This window comes from Hemibagrus wyckioides, linkage group LG03 (genome assembly GCF_019097595.1).
Source record: "Hemibagrus wyckioides isolate EC202008001 linkage group LG03, SWU_Hwy_1.0, whole genome shotgun sequence".
Taxonomy (NCBI): domain Eukaryota; kingdom Metazoa; phylum Chordata; class Actinopteri; order Siluriformes; family Bagridae; genus Hemibagrus; species Hemibagrus wyckioides.
The window spans coordinates 24449865-24473758 of record NC_080712.1 but is presented as its reverse complement, the minus strand read 5'-3'; the positions used below and the strand labels follow the sequence as shown (position 1 = coordinate 24473758).

The 23894-nt window shown below is 37.9% G+C and overlaps 1 protein-coding gene across 1 annotated transcript; it reads left to right on the top strand.

The window, feature by feature from the left end:
• Positions 1–1741: 1741 nt before the first annotated feature.
• Positions 1742–22870, top strand: si:dkeyp-121d4.3 (uncharacterized). The gene is made up of 18 exons (XM_058386807.1): positions 1742–3078; positions 3413–3585; positions 3673–3715; positions 5137–5262; positions 5334–5432; positions 5976–6197; positions 6345–6482; positions 6581–6679; positions 6858–6959; positions 7272–7496; positions 7980–8117; positions 8285–8377; positions 8471–8565; positions 13005–13701; positions 13775–14170; positions 14742–16808; positions 17007–17097; positions 21448–22870. Exons 1-18 carry the CDS (start codon positions 2044–2046, stop codon positions 22065–22067), a joined length of 6459 nt encoding a protein of 2152 aa, XP_058242790.1. The 5' UTR covers positions 1742–2043; the 3' UTR covers positions 22068–22870.
• The last annotated feature ends 1024 nt before the right edge of the window (positions 22871–23894 follow it).

Sequence of the window (23894 nt, the reverse complement as noted above, 5' to 3'; positions counted from 1 at the left end):
AAGCTTAAAAAGATTTTATTGCGTTTATATCATCTTTGTGCTTTAAAAGTTAATCAGAGTTTGTATGACATAAACCTACAGAGAGATAACAAGCAAGAATTTGTTTTATTTTAAGAGGATCTTATTTTATATTCATAATCAGAATTAAATATGATAAAGTGCAAACAGATTGAATTGTACTGTATATTGCAAACACTGGGCAAGGGAAAGAAGGATTATGGGCTGAGAAATGACATCAGAAATGTGTGAAATATATTTTCACACATAAAATCAGAAGAAAGAACAATATCTCCGTTTTCAAACCGTCATTTTCTTTGGGACAAGCTTCAGATACACACATGGACAAAATTGTTCCATTAAAGAAAGAAATTCCCACAATGGTCACTGAAATAACTGAAAATATTTTTAATTTTAATAATAAATAATAAAAATTTACTGGAAATTGACTAATGAAAACCAGACATTGTTTTTTGAATTGTGGTTCAAGAAGCATAAAAAAATAAAAAATAAAAACTAATGAAATTGGCCTGAAGACACTCTTCAAACCTGATACAGCTGGAGCAGTTTGCTCATGAGGAGTCCACTCAGAACAAGTTGCTAGGCTGTATGCTGTCATGACTCAACTCTCAGCTGCCTGCTGTATAATAGGGTTACACTAAAAATTCTCTAGTTAGTAGCTGTAGCATAAGTCAAACATGACAACATGACTCATTATTACTTGAGACTGTCATTAATAATGTCTTCCTGCCCCACCAAAAACTTGGGTCACATGCAACTAGTGACTTTTCCCCCCCACCACTAGTGATTTATTTTTGCTCTGTTGCATCATCAAATATAAATACATCATATGGCTAAAAGGATGTGGACACCTGATGATTTGTTTATTCAGTCATAAAAGTATTAGTGCGGTCAGGTGCTGATGTTGGGGTGATGAGGCCTGGGGTGTGGTCAGCATACAAGTTCATTCCAAAATTGTTTAGTGGGGTTGAGGTCAGGGCTCTGTGCAGATCACTCAAGTTCTTCCACTCCAATCTTGGTCACACCATGTCTTCAGAGACCTCACTGTGCACAGGGGCACTGTCGTGCTAGAACATGTTTGGCCTCTTGGTTCTAGTGAAGGGAAACTGTAATATACAGTATACTTTCTATGCAACTGTACTTTCAACTTTGTGACAACAGTTTGGGAAAGAAGCAAATGTGGCTGTGATGGTCAGGTGTCTACAAAGTTTTGACCATATGGTATATTTTCTCAACCTGGCTTATTAGGGATGAACAGATTTCATCCCTATTGCCTTCATACATGCAGGAGTTTGAATTGCATACCCAACTGTTATAGGAATAGAGAATAAGCATGTAATAATAGAATATTGTATATAATAGGGAGAATTGTGCAGTATTCAATTTATCTGCATGTCATAAAAGCAGATTACAGACTGTAGCCCCACCAGACTACTTGTCAGGCAAAAACAAAAAACTTAGGCATTTCACATGCTGAAGACAACAAACAGGAAGTGACGACAGCTGCATTAAACGCCAAGCAGAGTATCACCAGAGAAGAAACTCATGGTCTGGTGGCTTTTACACTTCAGGTAGTCATAGACTGAAAAGCGCAGGCATGTATCAAACAAGTCCATTTTTAGTATATTTATAGTGTTGATAATAATTATGCTTTTATAACGTCGTTAAAAAATGACTTGCGTACTTTTATTATTAAACATTCGGATGCAACCGGAAGTCGATACTGTTATTATGGCTAGTTTCTCAGTGATGGCGCAGCAGGACGGAAGTTTTGCTAGCTGGGCTAAATATGATAATAATGTTACGTTTTAGAAACTTTAAATTTCTTAACCGAAATTTCAGTTAAAAATTCAGTTGAATAAGATGACCAAATTTTCTGGAACCGCTTTGTTGTAGAGAAATAATTTAGCTTTATCTCAACGCAGCTAAGATTAGCTCGAAGACTAGCCTGATTACTGTAAGTAGCGCAGCGCTGTATAGTGCGCAGGTAGGTAGCTGGTGTTGACTTGCAGTTTCGTAAACGAAATGTCTAAAGGTCGGAAACGGTCGAAAGCCAAAAGAGCTGCAAAAGCTGCAGCAAAAGCAACTGGATTTGGAATGCCTTCCGGTGGATTCGGTGGTGTTGGTCCGCCACATCCAGTGCCTCGGCTTGAACCAATGATGCCTGGAGATCGCTTTCACATGAACCCGCCCGACTTTGGACCACCAGTGATGGAGGATGGGCCGTTTAGAAATGAGCCTTCTGAGTTTGCCCTAAGAGACGGGTATGTGCAAAGACCAGGGTTCCAACCGCAAGAGTTTGAAATGCTCCCACGCTTCCGTCATCCAGATATGGAGGATGGACCACGAGGCTTTCACCCAGAGCCATATGAAGACCGACCTGATTTTCATCCACTAGAGTTTGAAGGCGGACCACCAGGTTTTGTTCCACCAGAATTTAGGGATAGACCACCAGGCTTTGTCCCTCCTGAGTTTAGGGACAGACCACCAGAATTTAGGGATGGCCCATCAGAATTTAGGGATGGCCCACCAGGCTTTGTCCCACCAGAATTTAGGGATAGACTACCAGGCTTTGTCCCTCCTGAGTTTAGGGATAGACCACCAGGCTTTGTCCCGCCTGAGTTTAGGGATAGACCACCAGGCTTTGTCCCTCCTGAGTTTAGGGATGGACCACCAGGCTTTGTCCCTCCTGAGTTTAGGGATAGACCACCAGACTTTATCCCTCCTGAGTTTAGGGATAGACCACCAGGCTTTGTCCCTCCTGAGTTTAGGGATAGACCACCAGGCTTTGTCCCTCCTGAGTTTAGGGATGGACCACAAGGGTTTGTCCCTCCTGAGTTTAGGGATAGACCACCAGAATTTGTCCCTCCTGAATTTAGGGCTGGACCACAAGAGTTTGTCCCTCCTGAGTTTAGGGATGGACCACAAGGGTTTGTCCCACCTGAGTTTAGGGATGTACCACCCAGGTTCGCCTCAGGGGCAGGAATCCGGCCATCACAGTTTGAGGATGGACCAGGTTATCGAGCAAAGAGCCCTAATTGTGGACCACTAGAGGTCCATGTATGTATATACAATCTCATTATTGCTTTGTATGTGATAGATTTTTCAACTTTATATTGAATTTTATATTGAACTTTATATGCATAATGGTTGGCTGAACTGCTAGTATAATGTAATATAATATACAATTGGTTATAGACATCATTTGATATAATGTCAACATATCACACAAGCCTCACTGCATCTCACTTTGTGAACTTTCTTTCTTTTTATTTCCATACTTTTCTGACCTGTGATTATAAAAGTACCAGGACTATTAATAGTGACAAGTTATAAGACTTTGTACTGCTTTTTATGTTGTTGCATCTTTTTATGTTTTCATTTTATTTTTAAGCACAATGCTTCCCCTCTGGCTCCATGCCCACCTCACAAAGCTCCTCAGGCAACTCAACAATCCAGTGCTCCTGACAATAATGAAAAGAGTAAAAATTCCTCCACCACTACAACAGCAACATCTACTCCGAAGAAAGAAATATCTGTTGTGAAGAGCATCTTTAGTTCAGTCAAGTAAGATCATTTTTACTAATTGAATTAATTAAGTTGGTGTTACTGTTTTAAATGTTTTAAATAATCTCGAGCTCTACTATTTTTCAGACCTCCACCTGGGCGATCACTGGGAGTCATCACATTTATTGCAGTAGGTTCCCACGCAAGGTGTTTTTTTTTGTTTTTTGTTTTTTTTTTAAGATAATTGAATTAAGATTTTGGGCCAACATTAACATTGAGTTGCCCTTAAAAGAATTAATTAAGAAAGTATTACTATAAATAATATTTAAAATATGTTAACATGTAAAAATTGACCTTGATACTTGCATTCTTTGGGAGACCTTGAGTCTTTGAAGACTGCAAGGTTTATTGACTGACTGACAAAGTTGGGAGATATAAACTTGGGTGGAATTTCCATATTCAACCCCAAGGTTACCCGAGAGTTAACTTGCAAGCCTGTCAACAGAGAGCAAGGGCATTCTAATGGCTCTTGAATTGAGACGTCATAGCTAGACTATTAAATCTACTACTACAGTTGGCGGTTCAGTCCACAGACCCTGCCTAATTTGGTAATTTTGTTTGGCAGATCTGGAGAGGTTGTTCTGCTAAATGATGAAAACAGTAGTGGGAACCAAGGCCATCACTAGGACACAATCTGGGCCCATGCATAGTGTAGGAACAATCAGCAATGCTTAGAATCATTGGTTAGGCAAGTTGTAGACCAAGATATCTATTCCTGTGAGGCTGCCTAGGTCTGTCATGGAGAACCACAACCAAAGTTTTAACCTGGCACTGGTCAAGGGGTATAGCTGCTTCTTACCAAACCTTTCCCAGAACTGGACTACCACTTTTGGGTCCTGGTCTGAGGTCTATTGCTCTGTAAGTATGCTCTGTTTTAATTGTGTACCATTGTACAGCCCCAACAGATCAGTTGTGCTTACTTAGGTCAGTCATGAACTCATGTATGGAGATTCTGTGCAAGGTGGCTAGACTAACTCTGTGAGTAGACTTACCAGCTAAAAGAACATGGGGGCCACACACCCTGATACTCCTGTGGAATTAACTAATTTGATAGCACATGGCTCCAACCAAGCTCCTTTTCTTATGAATGCCATGTGCCCCCTTGCACAGACAAAAATAATTTCTTTCTTTGATGCTTGGGGTTTAGATCTAGCCTGCTACCAGACTTCCAAAGCATCCATAGCTTAAACTTAAAAAGCAGCTGAACACTAACTTATTGGGAACATGAAACTAAGTGTGGCACAGACCTACAATTTATCAATTGTAGGAAGAGAGCAACATGTGATCTTAAAAAGGCCTTGTGTTACAAAAAGGCTGTTGTGATGGATCTCCAGTTTGTATCCTTGCGATATTGTCTTCAGCACCCACTCATTGGATGTAGTTCCCATCCTCTAACAGTGATCTGAGGGAATGGCAGGAATACTGGACCATGTTTCTGGATTGTGATGACAAAGGAACTGATCTGTTTGTCTAATATTTTGTGGTATGATATTTAGACATGTATTTTGTATTTACTGTTTACAGTTTCTTCTTTGTCATTTTGAAATTTAGAACAGCTACGGATTCATCGAACGTGAGGATCTGAAAAAATATTCTTTCTCATTTGATGCTTTTTTTGGTAAACATATCCATTTGGTGCCTGGGGTTAAAGTGCATTTCACAGCAGTCAAAGAATCGGTGAGTGATTTAAAATGTATTGCCATTATGTGGTTTTATGCTGCCTTCTAAGCACTGTTGTTGTTTTTTAGGGAAAAGAATGTGCTACTGATGTGAAGGTTGCACCACGGGGGACAGAGGAAATTGAACAGACAGTCTATGAAGGTGTGGTCACTACAGTGCTTCCTGATGTGAGTAGAAATTTTCTGGCTTTAAAGCTATGTAAACCTGGGTTTAAAAACAAATGTGAAGCCATACATATTCAGACTACCTTCCCTTGCATTCTGAAGTGTAATAAATAATAAATATTCAGCTGCATTGTGTTGTGTACCATTTTCTGTTTATATATCTTGGCACACTCAGCTGTGGTCTGACTATGTTGTATCGTTTATTTATGACCTCGTCTATGACCGTGATATCCTTTGTTTTGGGCTCGGCATCAGTACATGCTTTAAACATCACGTCTGTTTCTGCTGACGTCTCTTTTTTTTATCAATGTTGCCTATAGATAACACCAAACACTACATGTTTCTTCTGTATAAATTCTCTCTGTTGCTCTCAGTAAACTTTGCTATTCAGTCACCGTTTGTCTGGTTAACGTGATGACCTCTAATGTAATGGGAAGCAGGCTTGGGACAACTCAAACATGTGTTAGTATGTCAGTGTTATTGCATATTTAGATGTACTTACACAAGTCTCAGTATTTGAAGTGCTTAAAGTCTTCTGTTTTCCAGACTTACGTGTTGGAAGCTCATCCAGGCCGCATCCGAACCATTCTTACTACTGAAACTGTAAAACTGCCTTTTGGAAAGATGGACTCAAAAGCCACCCTACTACTCTTTGACCGGGTGAAATTCCAACTGCTCACAGATATCATTACAAAGGTGCGCAGAGCAACGAATATCACACCACAAATGCCAGAAACATTTCAGCTCACCAAGGAAATCCGGGAAAAGGTAATAGATATGATTTTAATAACCTTAATAAAGCCTCTAACCATAAAAGTGTTGCAGATATATGAACTGAGAAGTCCTCACTTTTCACTGAATTAAAACAAATTGATTGTCCTGATTGTCTTGCATTTCAATTTCCTTAATTAACAGGGTGTTATAATGAGCATCAAGGATGATACCTGTAGTATCATGTCAAAGAAACATGAAAACCTCACTGCGCCCCTCAGTGAGTATCTGTCAGATGAGCAGTTAAAACTCATGGATGAGGTGGAGTTCACAGTTATAACTGTAAGTGAGAGGAACTCTTTTATATGTGGGTTTTGATATTTCCTGTTTCTTTCTTTCTGTTTTTTATATTCTGAATTTGAAATGTTTGGTCTCTCTAGGTAAAAGACGTATTGAAGGCAATCAGATTGAAGAAACTTCCTGAGGGATCAGTGGAGTTTAAAGACAAAGTTATTGACCCCTCTGCATGCAAATCAATGGCAAGTACTGTTTTTTTGAAATATTCATATAATATTTAACTATTACATGGTTATTTTCTGGTATTTAAGTGTTTAGCCCACCCAGTATCTGTTTTTATGATGAAGTAGCGTATTGATTAGAAACCTATTGTCTTTAGCTGAAGTGTTTAGCTATATTATGTGATACTTCTCTGTGTAGTGGAAACCAGTGATCTCCACGGAAGAAGCTGTTGAAGAAATAAGCAGTGAGAAATATGAAGGAACAGTTTCCAAAATCATCCCCAAAAGTTGTATAAAGAAGGTAATGTATTCTAGATGTACTGGCAATTTTGGATTTAGTTCCTATTTATGTGGTGACATTTCTTTTTAGGTAACACATTTAAATATAATTCACATCACACATACTTTTGGAGAAATTCAACATATATACTTCAGTCAGTGCAATTAAAAATGTGCAAAAGCTTTATAGCCCAGTAGAGTTTGGTTTGGTCACTGCTGCCAGTTTATTAGGTATACCAGTATTGGCCTGGGCTTAGTTTCTACCAGATTCTGGAGGAGTTCTCTGCAAAGTGTTTCAAAAGTGTTTATAAGATCTTTTTTTTCTTCTGGGTAGATGGGGCAACAGCTGCCACAGGGACTTGTGATCACCACTGTGGCTGGTGCACAGAAGAGTTTACCATTTGGTTCAGGCGATGTGGTCTCACAGGCCACTATGATGGTTGGTGACAAAGTCCAGTTCAACATTGCCACCAAACAGCAGACCAAGGAGGAGCATGCTGTCAACATTGAGATTCAGCCAGAAACATTTCAACAAGAATCCACAGAGCAACGAAAGATAGTGAGTCATTTTTGTTTGGAGGCTTTTAAGGTGTTACAGCCTCTTCCAAATGTTCTAGACAGAACCTTAAATCCTTGCCAGCAGAAAAAGTAATTTCTTCTTCTCTAGAGAGAGAATTTAATGTTCTTTTGAGTCTTGTTAATGGACCAGGAATTTTACATTTATGTAATATTAAGTACAAGCACCATATCAGGAAAAATGTATGGCTTTTTCTTTTTTTAACTGTGGTTAATGTGATGCTGGCCAGTCAGGCGTTTCTGTCTGGTGAACAAAAAATCAGCTGCCTAATGATGTTACATAAGCAGTAGGTTGAAGGGATGTGATGTCAAGCTTAACATGGCTTAGAGGAAGCATGCTTTAGCCCCAACCCTCTAGACCTAGATTATGGAGTGGAAATTGGTGATTATGAAATTTAAAATAAATTTTATATTTGTTTGTTTTTTTTTTACATTTATATCATAGCATGTTTTTTTTCCTCACCAGGGCATTGTTGTAAAATTGAATGATAATTCTGGCTTCATCAAGGGTCCTCTGGACCCGCAACTGTTTTTTGAATTCTCCGAGGTCATGGATGACTCCAAGCTCACTTTGTCAGAGAAAGTTGAGTTTACACTAGCAGTGGTAAGAGCTCTTTCTGAATGCTGTAATATCGGATGGCAGTTATATTTTTGCCCTTCCTATGCTGCCCAAATATACTGAGGTATTTTAATCGTCCAATTCTTAATCATCTATATACTGACCTTTATTTAACATAATAAATGCATGGTGTTTTTTTTTTTTCCTTAAAGGGGGCTGAAGAAGGTAAACAAGCTATAAGAATCAGAAGGCTGACCGAGAGTGTCTTCACAACTGTGCCAAAAATAGAAGAAAAGAAAGAGAAGGTGATGTATACTTTTTAAAGGACTATATGTGTCAGTGTGTCTTTCGGTGTGTGTTGGAATGATTAATAAAACATTTTGTTTGATTATTTGCAGAAGAAAATGACAATCAAATTGCTGAAAGACCCAAAAGAGCACATCAAGAACAGCAACAATACCACAGAGGGCAAAGATTATTCTCTGGCTGCAGAGTGAGTACATGAGTTGTAAACTACAAGTTTTTTTTTTTTTCCCAACTTGGCTATAATAAATGAAAATAAAAACTAAATGGTCAAAATATTTAAGAATGAAATCCAGTGAATCTTCAAGCTGCAATATCTTCAAACATCTAGTGAGCAGCTAGTTATTGTGGGTAGAGATGAAAATTAAAATTATTGTTAAGTGAGATCAGAGAAGAAAGGCCAGACTGTTTTCTAGATAAGAATGTTAACTCGCATAATCAGAGTTAACTCTAACATGTGATTGGAAAAGCATGTCAGTACACAGAACAAACCAAATGTTGAGGTGGTTGAGCCAAATTTATTTGAAAGGTTTTCCTTTACACTGCAAACCCCGGCAAGTTAAGATAACTCAAAAGTTTTGAGGTAATAAGTTTCCTCAATTTTTTATAAGTAGATAAGCTTAATTGTTTTAAATTAAGTACACTTAATACATAAGAACAGATTAACTCAAAATTATTTATTTGAATAAACTTTTTTTGTTCATAATAAATAAGCTCAATTAATTAAATTTATCGAAAATTAAAGATATTACATGTTTGTTATATATTTTTAAGTATTCAATACTTAGTTTTTAATTCCCTAAAAATAAAATTTTCATTAATTAAAAGTAAAAAAAAACTTAAATATTACCTCAAAATTTACATTCAATGACAAAATCTCATTCTTAAACATTAGAAATGAAGAGACTTTTCAACTCCATATGCAGAAGCAAATGTTTTACTTTGCAATAGGAATTCAATATTTCAATCAAAAGGAGCATTCAATCTTCATGAATTAACATCTTGTCATTAGCTTTTGAAAAATAAATAAATAAATAAAGTGACACAATATGTAGAAATTCTGGAAATATACAACAGAATAGTTTTCTGCCCTTAAACAAAAATAAATACACATGAACACAAAAAAATCTGTTTTCTGAAAACTTTGAAAACCTGAGCTCAGTTACAATATACCGTAACTGTATTAGTCAAAACAAGTGAAATAATAATCGATGAGTAAAAATCTCTTACTCAGTTTTTTTTCCTGTGTCATGGAATATTTCAAAACTTCTATATTTCAAATCTTCAAATATTTAAACAGAACATTACCATATTAGTCACAACTGGAAAAAAGAAAAAGAAAGAAAGAAAATGAAGTATACAGGGATCGTACATTCACATCTCTTACTCCTTTATCAGTAGATCATTTTTAAGGCTTAGCAATCGGGGTGCTATTGGCTTTGAGTCATCTAAGCCCAGTAACACTTTTTGAATGAAGTTGAAGGTGTGAGTCAGCTCTTTTGGATAATCCAGATGTAATGCATATATCATGCCAAATATCAAAAGAAAAGCATCAGACATCCTGGAAATGTCCCTCAGAATAATGTCACCTTCCAGCACAATAGCGATCCCAGCAGGGTCAAACTGAACAGTGGACCTTGAGTCTCCATTCACCATGCTTAGAAGAGCTACAGCTGAATCTGCAATGTCTGGCTCTTCCATCTCTTCAGTCTAAAAAAACATGAGGGAACTTCATGAACATTAGCAGATAAATAATTTTATAAGTCATATGAGATATATAAAACCTACATTCCACGTCTTGAAAAAGACAGAGTCATCTTCACGCAAGTAAACAGGGAGAGCTCGAAGTGCAGCTGTGCGTCTGTTATTGATATCAAAGTGCTCCTGTAAAATAAGTATTAGAGGTGCAAAAGAACAGAGAAAAAATAGTGATAAAGGACAGGTGACAATGGGAAATACATTTAAAGTGACAGAATTCAAAGCTTGCAGTGTTTCCTTATGAAGTGAAACTTGTGACCATTAACCAATTAACATACTATGATTGTAATTAACAAATTTAAATTTACCAGAAGATCATAGGCATTAAATATGCTTCTCAATGCTTCTGCTATCTTGCCAGTGCGGGCAGCCTTCTGCCTGTAGACAGCCATGAGTCGAGGAGTATGTTTGTCCAGCTCTGCATAGAACCTGTTCTTCAAGTTGATATTCGTTATTCTATGAAATTCTGCAGAAATCTGCAAGCAAGCATAGAGACAAAACAATTCTTATATGGGCATATCACCATTTCATGAGTTTTCAAATGCCCTCTTAAATGGCCGAAGAGAGTTTTCTCTGAAAAAGGTTGCTTGCACCCACATAAAGGACATTTGTACACCAGCTGGACTCCTGGACATGCATGCATCTTTTCCTTCTCATTATGAAATCGTGATACATGAATTTTCAGTGCACTGAATGAAACAAATGTGCAAATGCATGAGTCATAGAGATAAGGTAAAGGGCTAAGCTTTGAAAAATGGCTATGTTGGAAGCCACAATGCCTAAGTAACTGTGCTCGGGTAAGTGACGAGTAATCACATAACTTGCATTTCCAATCCATCATTCAAATCCAAATCATGAAAATGACCAGAGACAAGAACACAATAAGTTATGCCAACCTCAGAAGTTTTATAATTTGCTTTTGGTCGTTAGCAATATATATTCACCGACAAATTTTAATTTTACTCAGTATGCTCTGGCCTTACAACCCGAACATAAATTAATATAACGTCAAAGATATACAAAAACGAGGTACATTTGGCATGATTACAACTAATTTAATTCCAAACCGGTAAAAGTAGGAGTGAACAAAATCATTGACCTTTTTTCCTGGAACTGAAAAGCTTCAAGACAAGTAACCGCGATAACCAACAGGGCCACAATGTCAGCAAATATAACAAGTCTACCCCTAAATCATGGTTAAATTTAGTTCACCCATAATACACAGCTAACAAAAATAACATTACAACATGTAAACTGTTCCTGATAATACAAATAATCTAGGTCTATTAGTAAGAATGTTTTGTAAAGTAATTACCAGATTATAACTGCTAAACCACCCGCAGCAACCATGGAAACGATGGCCAATATTATTTCCAGAGAAGCGTGTTGAGGCAATGACTCCTGCAGGACCGACCGTTAAAAAATGGCGGGTTTCCAAATTCAAATACGCGTGCACGTTTTCAAATGTAAATCCGCTGTTAATTATAGTACTTTATGTAAAACAATAAATAATCTGACACGGCAAGATAGTCTAAATGTTTCTCTCTTTCTATAGTACTATAGAGATTTTTTACCTATATGTTTTAAATTTAAATAAATTGCATTTGCAATTCAAGACCCTTCTTCTTCGCATTATTTTATTAAATAGAATGCCATAATGCAACCCGTGGATTAAAGACAATTATTCTCTGTTTTTAATAATAATAATAACAAGTCTGGTAATGAGATTACATCATTTCGAAGTTATAATTAAAATTTTTGAGTTGAATGACTTCAACTATTTTATTTGAGTTATTGGAGGTCAAAACACTTAAAAGTTTTGAGATGAATGAACTGTTAAACAATTTTAAGTACAATTAACTTATTTTTAAAGAGTTTATACTGTCAGGGAATACAGTGTACTTTCTTCACATCAGGCAGCTAAAGATTCGAGACAGATTTCACTATAGCAGAAAAATTGCATGTACTAAAAAATTACATACTCCAGGAGCAAGAAAGGGGAACAAATACCTGGATTAAACAAACTTGAAAAATTCAACTTAACCCCAAGTTAACAACAAAGGAAATTTTGAAGGAGTTGGAGGCATCAGGTACCAAAGTATGTACATCCACCATTAAGCTTGGCTAGTTTGCCATGGCCTAAAAGACTGTTGCTCAGCTGTTATGCCATAGCTTCAAAGACTATCACAAGGAGGTATCCTGTTCTCCAAAACATTTTGTAGGTGATCACCATTCTTTGGAGTAATGTTCTCTGGTCAGATGAAACTATTTGGCCATAATGATTAGTGCTATGTACAGAGGAAAGGAAGTTCAAGGCTTTTATTTTGTTTCATATGTTATGTTTTGGTAGTGATTTGCTGGGAAAATTGACTGGCACAGTTTACATACCTTCGATATCAGCCAGAAAGAACTTGCCACCAAAGTTTGATGGCTTAAAGACAACAAAATATTGTAGTAGCCATGACAAAGCCCCGACCTGTATTGTGTAGAAAAACTGAAAAGGTGTGTCTGACAAAACAGGCCCACGTGGATGACCGAGTTACAATAAGTATTGCGAGCAGTTTGTGGAAGGCTAGCCAAAACATTGATTTATGGAAATGATGAGCAATGCCACCAAATACTAACAAAGTATTTTTAAACATTTGACTTGCTAAAAATTTTATATAGGAAATTAGATCCCCTAAGTGAATTAACATAGGAATGTATGGTAATGCTTTGTGTGTAAAAAAGCGGGTTTGAATGTCTTTGGTCTTACATTTATGTGTATTTCTTTCTCATGCTGATTTTAATTTAAATATGGGTTTAAATCTGTTTCAAATAAAAGCCTCTGTAGGAAACTGAACGGTGCCTTTCATTTGTTTTTTGCTTTAGGTACCCAGGCAGGGAAAAAGCTCAGAAGCAGGACATTAAAGACAAACAGCAAAACCCTAAAAAGAGTAGTAGAGAGCGTAGCGGAAGCCGAGAAAACAGTCGAAGCAATAGCCGCAGTCAGGATAAGAGTAGCAGCTACTATGGCAAGCGCAGGAGCTCCAGTCGTGACAGGAGTTACCGAAGACGGAGCCGCAGTCGTAGTAGCGATCGCTCTCACAGATACAGGCATAGTAATAGTCACAGCCGTAGCCGCAGTAGAAGCAGGGAAAGGAGCAGTCGGAGTGGAAAAAAGAGAAGTCGCAGCCCAGAATACATGGATGAGCATCACAGAAGACGGATCGACAATAAAGAAAGCAGCAGCAAGAGACGAAGCAGAAGCCCTGATGGCCAAAACAACACATCAAAACATGCTGCCAACTCGCCATCCGCTGAGGCTGTAAATAATGAATTAGAAAAGAAAAGGAAAGAGTTATTAGAGCTCAATGAGTTAATAGCACGTAAAAAAGCGATAATGGCATTGGAACAAAGCACCAAAAGTCAGTTTAAAGAGGCACTTGAAATGGATAGCCAACATGGGATTGCTACATTTGATTATCAGCATAAAACCTATCTGGAAAACTCCTGGACCCCTGACGTGAAGCCAGTTAGATCCATTTTAAAGAAGCACTCTGAATCTCTCACCAGTTCCCAACATCAGGTCTGTTCTTTTCTGTAGTTATTTTTAAAATGGTACTTTACACTGTCTTATGGTTGTTTCTTTTTTTCCAAAGGAAAGGGAAAGAGGTGACCGTCCCGAAGAGTCAATGGGATACCCACAAACTAGCACTTCCAGTATATACATGTCTGCTGGCTCAGTCCCTGCATGGTTTAAACAGAGTTCTAGATCGGAGATTGAAGATCAGGAATTAGCAAGGAAAAAGAGACAGTTAGAAGAACTGAGTGAAAGTATTGCACGTAAAAGAGCCATTATAGCCATGGAACAAAAGGCTAAAGCCCTTAACGATGGTTCTGAAATCCATAAGAAATATGAATTTGCTGCATGCTCAGAAGACCTGGACCTAACAGTGCCAAACAGGAACACCTGGCAACTTGACATAAAACCTGATCTTCAGCCAAAGAAGTCCATTCTGAAGAAGCGGTCAGAATCTGTTACTGAACAGCCACAGGTTTGTCTCATTTCACTCATAATCTGTAGTCGGTGTAGATTAATGTTAGGACGACTGCAAGGTATTTTGTACACATTTGTAACTGTTGTACCTTTGTCTACCTGTTCTCACTTTTCTAGGTGAGAATGTTGCCATCACCAGGTGTTCCACACTGTTCACCAAAATGATTGCAGAACAGTTATATTACATTAAATGTAGTCTATAATTCTGGCTTATCAAACTATATTATTTTTATTTATTGTGCATATGCTAGATTTTGCATATAGAAATGCAACAATAATTTCCTATATTAATATATTTATTAGTTTTTTCATATACACTGATGGATAAATGCGTTAATAAAAGTGTTTTAATGACAGGAAAGATCCAGTAGTGTTGCTTTTACACCATGTAAGCAGTTGCACTCTGCATTGAAGGGGCTAGAAATCACTTTGCCTTTCTTCTTTTTCCCTACTAATCCTGGAGAAGGAAAATTGTACTGAAGTACATTACTGGATAATTTTTAATGCTCATTAGGGAAAGATGAATGAAAAGATTTCAAATAATGATTTAATTTTTCTTTGTTTTACAGAAGGATTTGACTTCAGCTGGTCAGTATGCTCTTTTTTCAATGTCTAAACAACTTAAAGATGATAGCTCAACTTTCCTCAATCCCTCTGAGCCTTCAGATGCTTCATTTAAAAAACCGTGTAATCCACCATCAGTGCCCTCTAATACTGTTGATTTTTTCAAGAAACTGATTGACGCCTCTACCAGTTCAAATACAAGCAATAACAAGGCAATTGGTCAGCAGTCATTTCAGTCAAGTTCTGGTTCATTTTATGACCAAAAAAGTACCAGAGAGTCCAAAGACCAAAGTTATTCAACCTCACCTTCCCAGATATCCCAGTTTTCTCACAAGGATTGTAACCAGGCTTCCACAAGTGAGGTTTCCTCAACCCAGGCTTCAGCTTCAATGCGTAAGAGTAATCTTGCAACACAAATGGAACGCTTCCTTGGTGCTTTAAATAAAGCAGATTCAAATTTGCTGTCTTCATTGTTGAGAGATGCTAGAAAAGATTCTGATCCACTGGAGAGTCGGAGGATCCCACAAGAGCAGAAAGAAAGAAAGGTGTCTTGTGGTGATGAATTGTATGATCCATTCAAAGAAACGGATTGCAATGAAGACACCTATCCCTTAATGGGCAACAGACAGAAAATGAATCCTATGTTGGGACATAAAGAAAGCATAATTGAAAGCTCCCAGGACGATCTGTTACCACATGAAAGAGCTGTGGTAGATGGTAGTGGCTTTTCCAAAATTGTTGGAATGAAATATGGCATTGAAGCTAAGCCTGAGAATCGGTTCCTTTATGGAGAGGCAACACCTACTAGTAGTCAGAGCAGACTTTCAGAAGAGCATGAAAAATTTATGGAGGTGTGTGATAAATTTAAACCGTCACAAGATCGTTACACTGATGAGCCATACTATGATGACTCGAAATATGTAGAGGACAGAGAGAGACACAAAAGACAAAAAACATCTAACAAGCGCAGAGTAGAAGGCAGCCTAAGCTCAGTGCAACGCAAATCAGAGGATTCCCACGAAGATGCGGACCAAAAAGCAAGCCACTATAAAACAATTCAGGATCTTCTGCAAACCATTGGTCTTAATTTAGACACGACCGATATAAGCAAGCTAGCTGATAGGACAAATGAGCGCCTGTATGGTAAGAAAGTCAAACCTCGGAGGTCTCACTCTTCTGATCACAAAGATGAACGATCAGTACGTAGGTATGATCGAAGAGATAGTAGTCATTCAACTGATTCTGAGGGTGGCCGTTCTGTATCCCCTGCCAAAACCTCTAAACGTGAGGTCTACATGAGCTATTTGGATTCTCTGAAGTATCGTCACGACGACGCCGCAGCTGGGGAACGGGACATTTTTAGCCTTAAAAGGACTATTAGGAACAGTCCAGAAGCCAAACAAATGACACCAGAGCCATATAAAATTGCTCCACCAGAAGTCTCGCATGAAGCCTTCTCAGCAGTTCAGTCTGCTACTTTGCAGTATACTCAAATATCCAGTGAATACTCCTCAGCTGCACACCATGTTAATGTCAAGCCAGATTCCCAGCACTATAGTTATGCTATGGAAGGAGAACAAAATCCCTATGGGTCAGTTTCTGTAAATCCTCTGCATTATGCTACTGGCTATCCGACAATACCCTCTCAATTACCACCTGGCTATGCGGATTATACAGCATCTGCCGGCCCTTCATTAATGATGCCACCAAGCCCTGCCCAGTTCTATCCAGCACACTCTACTTTTACCGCACCAGGAACTTATGGTCCTCCTCCAACAGCTCCTTATCCACCCACATCAGGCCAGTTTGGCTTTGCCATGCAGCCTAGCAGCTCTGGTTATACCACCCAGCAGGCTAAGACAAAACCCATTCCACAAAGCAGGTGTCTCAAAACAATACAAACAGTGCAAACAGTGCAGAATTCTGTTAGTGTAAAGCTTTCTGCGGCCAAGGAAGTATGTACTGTCATTACCATACAGACACAAAAAGAGCCTAATAATACTGAAGGTGAAACTGAATCCCAAAAGGCACCCATGATGGAAGATGACATCAAGGCTAAACAGAAAAAAAGGGTATGTTGGCGTTCTTCTCAGACCCACATGGAAAAGCTATTCTTACTATAAATTCTTTGTATTCATGTACCATTGGTTGAGTAGATTTGGGAGCATTCAGTTAAGGGAAGAGATGTTTTGTTACATGCTTAGTTCATGTAATGCTTGCATTCAGTGTTAGGCTCTTGAAATCGTTTTTAACGCTTTTGTTTGGAGCAGCTGGAGCAGTTTAATCAGAGAATGAGACTGAAGAAGGAACAGCAAATGGAAGCCCAGCGAACACGAGGACAAAACCAGAAATCAGCACCAGGTATCATAGCAGTATTTATAACGTTTATAGCAATGAGGCATATTTAACAATAACCCCACTGCCAGAGCCATGGCCAGAAAATGAACTGCAGTTATTAGACTAGTTTTAGCTATATGTTAAACACAGGGCCAATTGGGCCTTCACTTGGCTAATTCTGTTATAGCCAAGAAAGAATTATGTAGGTGATGCTTTAGATTTAAGTTATCACTCTTGGAAAGGATGATTCTGCTAGGGCTGTCAGAATTACTGGACATCCGGCAGTAGTTAGGTAAAATCAGTCAAACCAGTGATGAAGGTCTAAACAAGAAGATAGAGAATGTAGGAGTAGTGTGGATAAAATCCATCCATTTTCCATTTGAGACTTTTGAAGGGAGATGTCTCAAGTGGTTGAATGTTGGTAGGTTTGTATAGATATTTTGAGTGTAACCAGCAGATGAACTAATCAGATTTTGAATTTACTCAGACTGGATCAAGGTCACAGCAAGGTCACTAGTTTCAATAGCTTCCTTTCTGTTTAAAATATGTTTTAAGAGCGTTTAAGGCATGCAAAGTAGTAACACATAAACTGGCTACACGAGCGTGTGGGCAACATGTACATCGTTAAATTGATTCATTCTACATACAGTGCACTGTTAATTGTTAAATCTGCTTTTGTTAACTGGGGGTTTGCCTAATTTTGGCTCTTCAGACCCCTTCAGTTTTTGCACTCTATTTAATTTTCTTACTTTCTAGCCCACATAAAAAAAAATGCAATGACAATGCAAAAACATTTCTGTACATTTATTAAAAACCAAAAACTCTTATTTAGATGAGTGTTAAGACGCTTTATTCAGTACATTGTAGAACAACCACATTTGGCAGCAATTACGCTTTCAATATTTTCTGAGCATTGCACACATTGATTTGGGTTGGTCTTTTCCATTACTTGCTGGCAAAACCTTTCAAGCTCAGTCGTGTTGGATTGTTAGCCTCTGAGCTGCCACCTTTTAGTCTCTCCATAGATCAAACTCCAATGTTCAATCTCTGCCCCTCAAGAACATTCAGAGACTATCCCAAAGCTACTCCAGGCAATGATAATCTTGGTATTCTTGGTAATTCTGACCAGTGCCTGCTGCTAGGAAGCACCCATAGCATGATGCTGGATGGTGTTACTGAACTTAATGAGTATTTCCTGGGTTTCAACTCCGTATTTGCTTCTGTATTGAGTTAGTGCGTGGAGTATTTTTGAGATTCTAGCAACTTCTCATATCTCTGCAAAGGAATTCTGAAGCTCTTATTGTGGTCTTTTGGTTCCTAGACTGGTTACTGCGACAAGCTCTAGGAAGAAACATGGTTGTTCAAAATGTATTTCATTTCACATTGATGGAGTCTATTGTGCCCCTGGGATCATTTTAAAGATTCAGAAACAGTACCTTTGTCCAGGTCTTTCTCAACACATTTTGATCTCTACAAATTTGCAAACAGTTTTTTGGACTTCATGGCTTGAATTGCATTGGGACCTTCTATACATAGGGATGTGCCTTTCTAAATCGTGTCTAATCAGTTGAATTTGCCAAAGGTGAAATAATGTTCTACAAAACTTCTAGAGACTTCTCAATATAATTATAGCAATGCCTCAACTTTGGAGTGCCTTAAACTATTATCTGAATACTTATCAGTATTCAATATACTTTGATTGGGTAGGAAAAATAGTTTTTGATTTTGAATACATGTGCAAGAATCTCTAAAAGCATGTCTTTGCTTTGTCATTGTGTATTATTGTGTGTAAGTTAATGGATTAATATGTCAATTTAAATTAAAATGTATAACAAATGTGCAAAAACTAAATACTTTCTGAATCTCTCTCTCTCTCATTTCAATTTGGATGGGTAGATGGATAGATAGGTAGATGGTTAGGTTGGTTAATTGATTGATCGACCGATCAATTGATTGATTTTCAGCTAAGTGAACTGGAAAGTTTACCCAGCCCAAAGAATAACCTGGAATAATATTTCCATGTTATCGGCCACCTCACACGAGGCACAAATATGATGGTGGCCAGATAACCTAGAAGTATCCTTGAAGCTGAAGCCTCTACAGTGTGGTAGACATCACCACCTTAGTCTATAGGTGGGCTGGATGGACTCGTCCTGCTTGTGTAAGCTTGAACTAATCCACATATACTGTGGTTGAGAGCGCTAGGTTTAACTAACTCTTACTGTTACAATAAGTTACTTATTATAAGAACCAGACAGACATCCTTCCTTTTACACACTTTTTGCACTCTTGACTTGACTTGACTTGACTTTACTTTCTTTACCCATTATTCTAAAATCTATTAGTGTTTCCTACAGAAAGTAACATTTAGTTGCTGCTGTACTATGCTTGTCACCTCGGAAGCCACGGTATTTGTCTTCTGGTAGCAGCAATCTAGCCAGCTAACTGTGATGGGTGATGTTTGTTTACCTTGTCAAATGCTAAGATTTCTATACGTTGATGAATCTCAAGTAAATACTAATATAAATCACATAACGCATTTAAAAAAGTTCTTCTTAGTTTACTGTAGGAAAGTACTGAGTAAGAATTCCATTTTGAGGGGGGGGTTTTTGGATTTTCCTGGTCAGGGTTTGAAATGTTACCCTGTGTATGCACAATTCCATACACATGATCTACTGAAGACAAAAGCTGTTATGTTTAGGTAGTTACTCTGCTAGTGTTATACCCTAGATTATTTTCAACTCCTGATCCAGCTGTCTTGTTTTTAAAGGTAACGGAGTTGAACAAGACCTCCGGTATGTCAGGAGTAGGGAAAAAAGGGAAGTGAGCCTTAAAAATGAGTTGAGAATCCTCTTAAGTATTGTCACCTTATTTTTTTAGATGGGATCTATGCCATGGTTTAGAGTGTTAGAAGAATATCAGATCTTATAGTGCCCCTACATCCACTGAATTAGATAGAATAAGTATTTATGGGCACACTTTGATCACCATGACAAGTAAACAGCAGGGATGTTGGTCTAATAGACCACCAGGAAGCACCAGCCATGCCTTCAGAGAAGAGGATGCTCAGAAATATCCTGCATGGCAATATTTGCGTTTCTTTGAGCTTTTCAACTCTGAGGAGTGTGTGCAAGTGTGTGCATGCTTGTGGTGATTTCTTGGTGTGAGCCCACTTGCCCCTTCACCTGTGTCACTGTACCTGCCTGGATATTATTGCAATAGTAGCTGACCTCAGATGGTTTCAGTTCCACATCTGCCTTAATAGTAAGGTAAAGCATCACCTCAAATTTAAATACTGCAAGCTTTGCACTGCAAACTGTGAGATTCTGACTGAACAGCAGCTTTTGCAATATAGAATGCACAGTGATCTGGGCTTTTCCTAAGCTTGGTTAACAATTTAATACTTCATTCTGAAAACATCAGAGTACAGTGATAAGTGCAGTTACATTTAGCTAGTAGAATTTAAGTTAGTGCTACTTATGCAAAATTGTGGGTAAATAGTCAGGCAATTAGAAAAACATTTATTGATCAGTTTAATCAAGTAGGATAGCTGGCACTAGCTTGAACAGCTCATGCTGTGTTCTGTTCGCACAGAGCAAAGCAACTGGAGACCTTTTATTTATTTTCAATGAGAGCTGGTGACTTCTGGTGACACAAGTGTCTGCGACCGTTGACGTCCAGGTGTGGGAGTGTCCAGGTGTGGGAGTGTCCAGGTGTGGGAGTGTCCAGGTGTGGGAGTGTCCAGGTGTGGGAGTGTCCAGGTGTGGGAGTGTCCAGCGACACAACAAAGTTGAGAAAAGTTCATGCAAATACGGAGCGACTTGATGCAGCGACTACAAGTTGGTCAGAAGACAGTAGGACACACGTGATCCATGGAAAGAGAACAAAATGCTTCTCCTTCATCTCATATATGATGCATATATGCACTGTTAAAATTTATAACTCTAACCTTCCGGAATGTTTTATTTTGGCAGCAAGAATTCTCATTTGAAGAGAGAAAATCACTGCATATGTGAACAAAGCATCAGTCTGTTTTTGGTCTGATCTACTGTCAAAACACAAAGTCCAACTCGTGTCTGAATAAAACTGCTCAAAGTAATTGTGTCTATTAAATGTGTGGTGCTTTGTTAAAGTCAGGAACACTAGTTCTTATGTGCAAAATGCTTACTGTAGAAACCTTTGATGGTGTAAAGTTGAAAATAATAGGAGTATTACATATGTCCATTTCTGTGATCGGTGATTTTTTTTTTATTCATTCATTGTTCACCTTGCTTTTAAGTGGATTTTTTTTTAAAATATTAACCACTGTTTTAGACAGACAGAACCCACTCCTCTTGTTCAAGCAGACTGACCTATACTTTTACATTTTCACAGGAAAAGTTATCCGAACAGAAGTAAAGAATGTCTGGATATGTGGCCACTCCCTTGTGTTCTGGGCTGAGAAGAGGGCCACATCTCCTGAAATAGGTATGCAGCTTGGTATGGACCCCAATACTGTACGCATCTGGTGGAAGGGTGTGCAGGGCATGACATGGCAACAGCTTCTGCCCCAGCTACTCCAACTAAAGGACAACTGGCCCAAACCTGACGTGATCCTTATTCATCTGGGTGGAAATGATCTTGGCACGATGACCCCAGAGACCTTTGTATTAGCAGTGAAGAAAGACCTGATTTCACTGAAGAGCATTTTTCCTGAATGCCGTCTCGTTTGGTCAGACATCCTGCCACGCAAATCCTGGAGACACTCAAATGACAGCACGGCAGTGAACAACATGCGACAGGCGATCAACAAAACAATACGCGGTATTATGGCAGAGCTTGGGGGTTCTTCATTGACACATGACAACATTTTGCCAAAACTGGATACTGGCCTCTACAGACCAGATGGAGTTCACCTGTCTGGTAAAGGGATCGACACTTTTAACTTAAACATGCAAGACTTTCTTGAGAAGTGGGAAAGTGAGATAAGTGAGCCAGAGACTTCTGAAAGCTAAAACGATTTTTATCCTAATCTTTCAGTATCTCTTTTGTACTGTGAAACTCATTCTTGGAATTCATTCTTATACTTCTTTCAGTGTTACAGTTGGATATCAGCCCTATGCTTATCTTATCTGAATGCAAGTGCATGTTTTATTAAATGAACTTAACACTAAATGAGTGTTAAAACTTCTGTTGTCTGTTAATATTTAGTAATTTCTGTAATTATATGTAGATTTAGTTTTTTATTATGGTTGTTAAAAAATGAGAACAAAAAAATAAAAGACAATACTCGACTCGATGCCGTCTCTTTATTTAATGCACTGAGTTTCCTTCTTTCTATCTGTCTGTCTGTCTATCTAGCTTTCTTTCTTTTTAAACAAAACAAAAACAAATCCAAAACCTTTTAAATAAGCTAATTGTGCCTTTGTTAACTCTTTTGGTCACATTTTGTGCATATACATACATACATACATACACAATAAGTTTTGCTTGTTGTACTGTAAGTGCAAAATTCTGTTTCCTAACAATGTATTTATGTACATCTGTTCAACATATGTTGTGTGTGCTATGCTTTTATGCCTTCTGCAATAAAATGATATAATAGCCAGAAATGTCAATGGATAGTCTTTATTTAAAAAAAAACCCCAAAAAACCTTTCCCATTACAAACATCAGTTTGATGTCCATACAGTGGTTGCTTTTCTTTTTTCCAGGATGTTAGGGAACTCCTTTAGTTTACTGTGTTTTTGGGATAGATTTAGAAGTATACTTCGATCACCTGCTGGACTGCATGTACCCATGGACCTGAAGGAGAGGAAGGAATAAATCCTTTGGAATAAACTGTGAAGCCCGCTTGTTTTTGTACATGGATACAATAACAACCAGTGGGATTTTACTGAATTATTTTTAATTGTCTAAGCATAATGTTTGTGTATAGTTGTGTATGTGTATGAATTTCTCTAGAAAATAGCATACTATGTCTAGTATTCTTTGTTTTGGCGAGACCCTAAATGCTTTGTGCAGCTTATATATAATGGTTTCTGTAAAGTCAAATATTTGAATTGCACAATTATTAAAAATATTAAACATGGATCAGGATGTGACTGTAAGCGGTGTTCTTTATTGTGCAGCAGAATTTCTGGGAGGTGTAAATAAATTGTCTATTGTTAATATTGGTTGTGTTGCATTCATGAAAGAAAAAAAGCCATATTATGCAATGTTTCATAGCTGGTAGTTTTACTACACAGGTAAGACTTCTGAGTGACCTGCATATATCATTAATTTATATTTATTACTATTATAAAGTTCTTTTATTATAAATGTCTCTGAGAGCTACCAACCAAATTTTGTTGCATCGCTACAATGACAATAAAGACTCTATCTTTTGGTTATTAAGCTTTATAGACTGCTCACTTTAATTAAACAGGTTTCAAGTGTTATTCATTGGTTTTTAATAATTAAAACTTAAAATATTTTCTAAGTGTGCCAAGTTCACAAGTTAAAAAAAAAAAAAAAGCATTTTAATAATGTACTAAATATCTGGCTATAGAGTACATTTACATTTCTGGCATTTGGCATAATCCAGAGCGACATCTCATTTTAGACAACTGAGCAATCGAGGGTTAAGGGCCTTGCTCAGGGGCCCAACAGTGACAGCTTGGTGGACCTGGGATTCAATGTCACAACCTTCTGATCAGCAGTCCAACACCTTAAACACTTAGATACCACATGATTAGCTGCCAGTCTGCCAATCTATTAAAAACTATTATATTGTTTCTTCTAAATCATAAACCCATCATTGTGTGCACTCAGAAACTGCATCCCCTGCACACAACCCAGTAA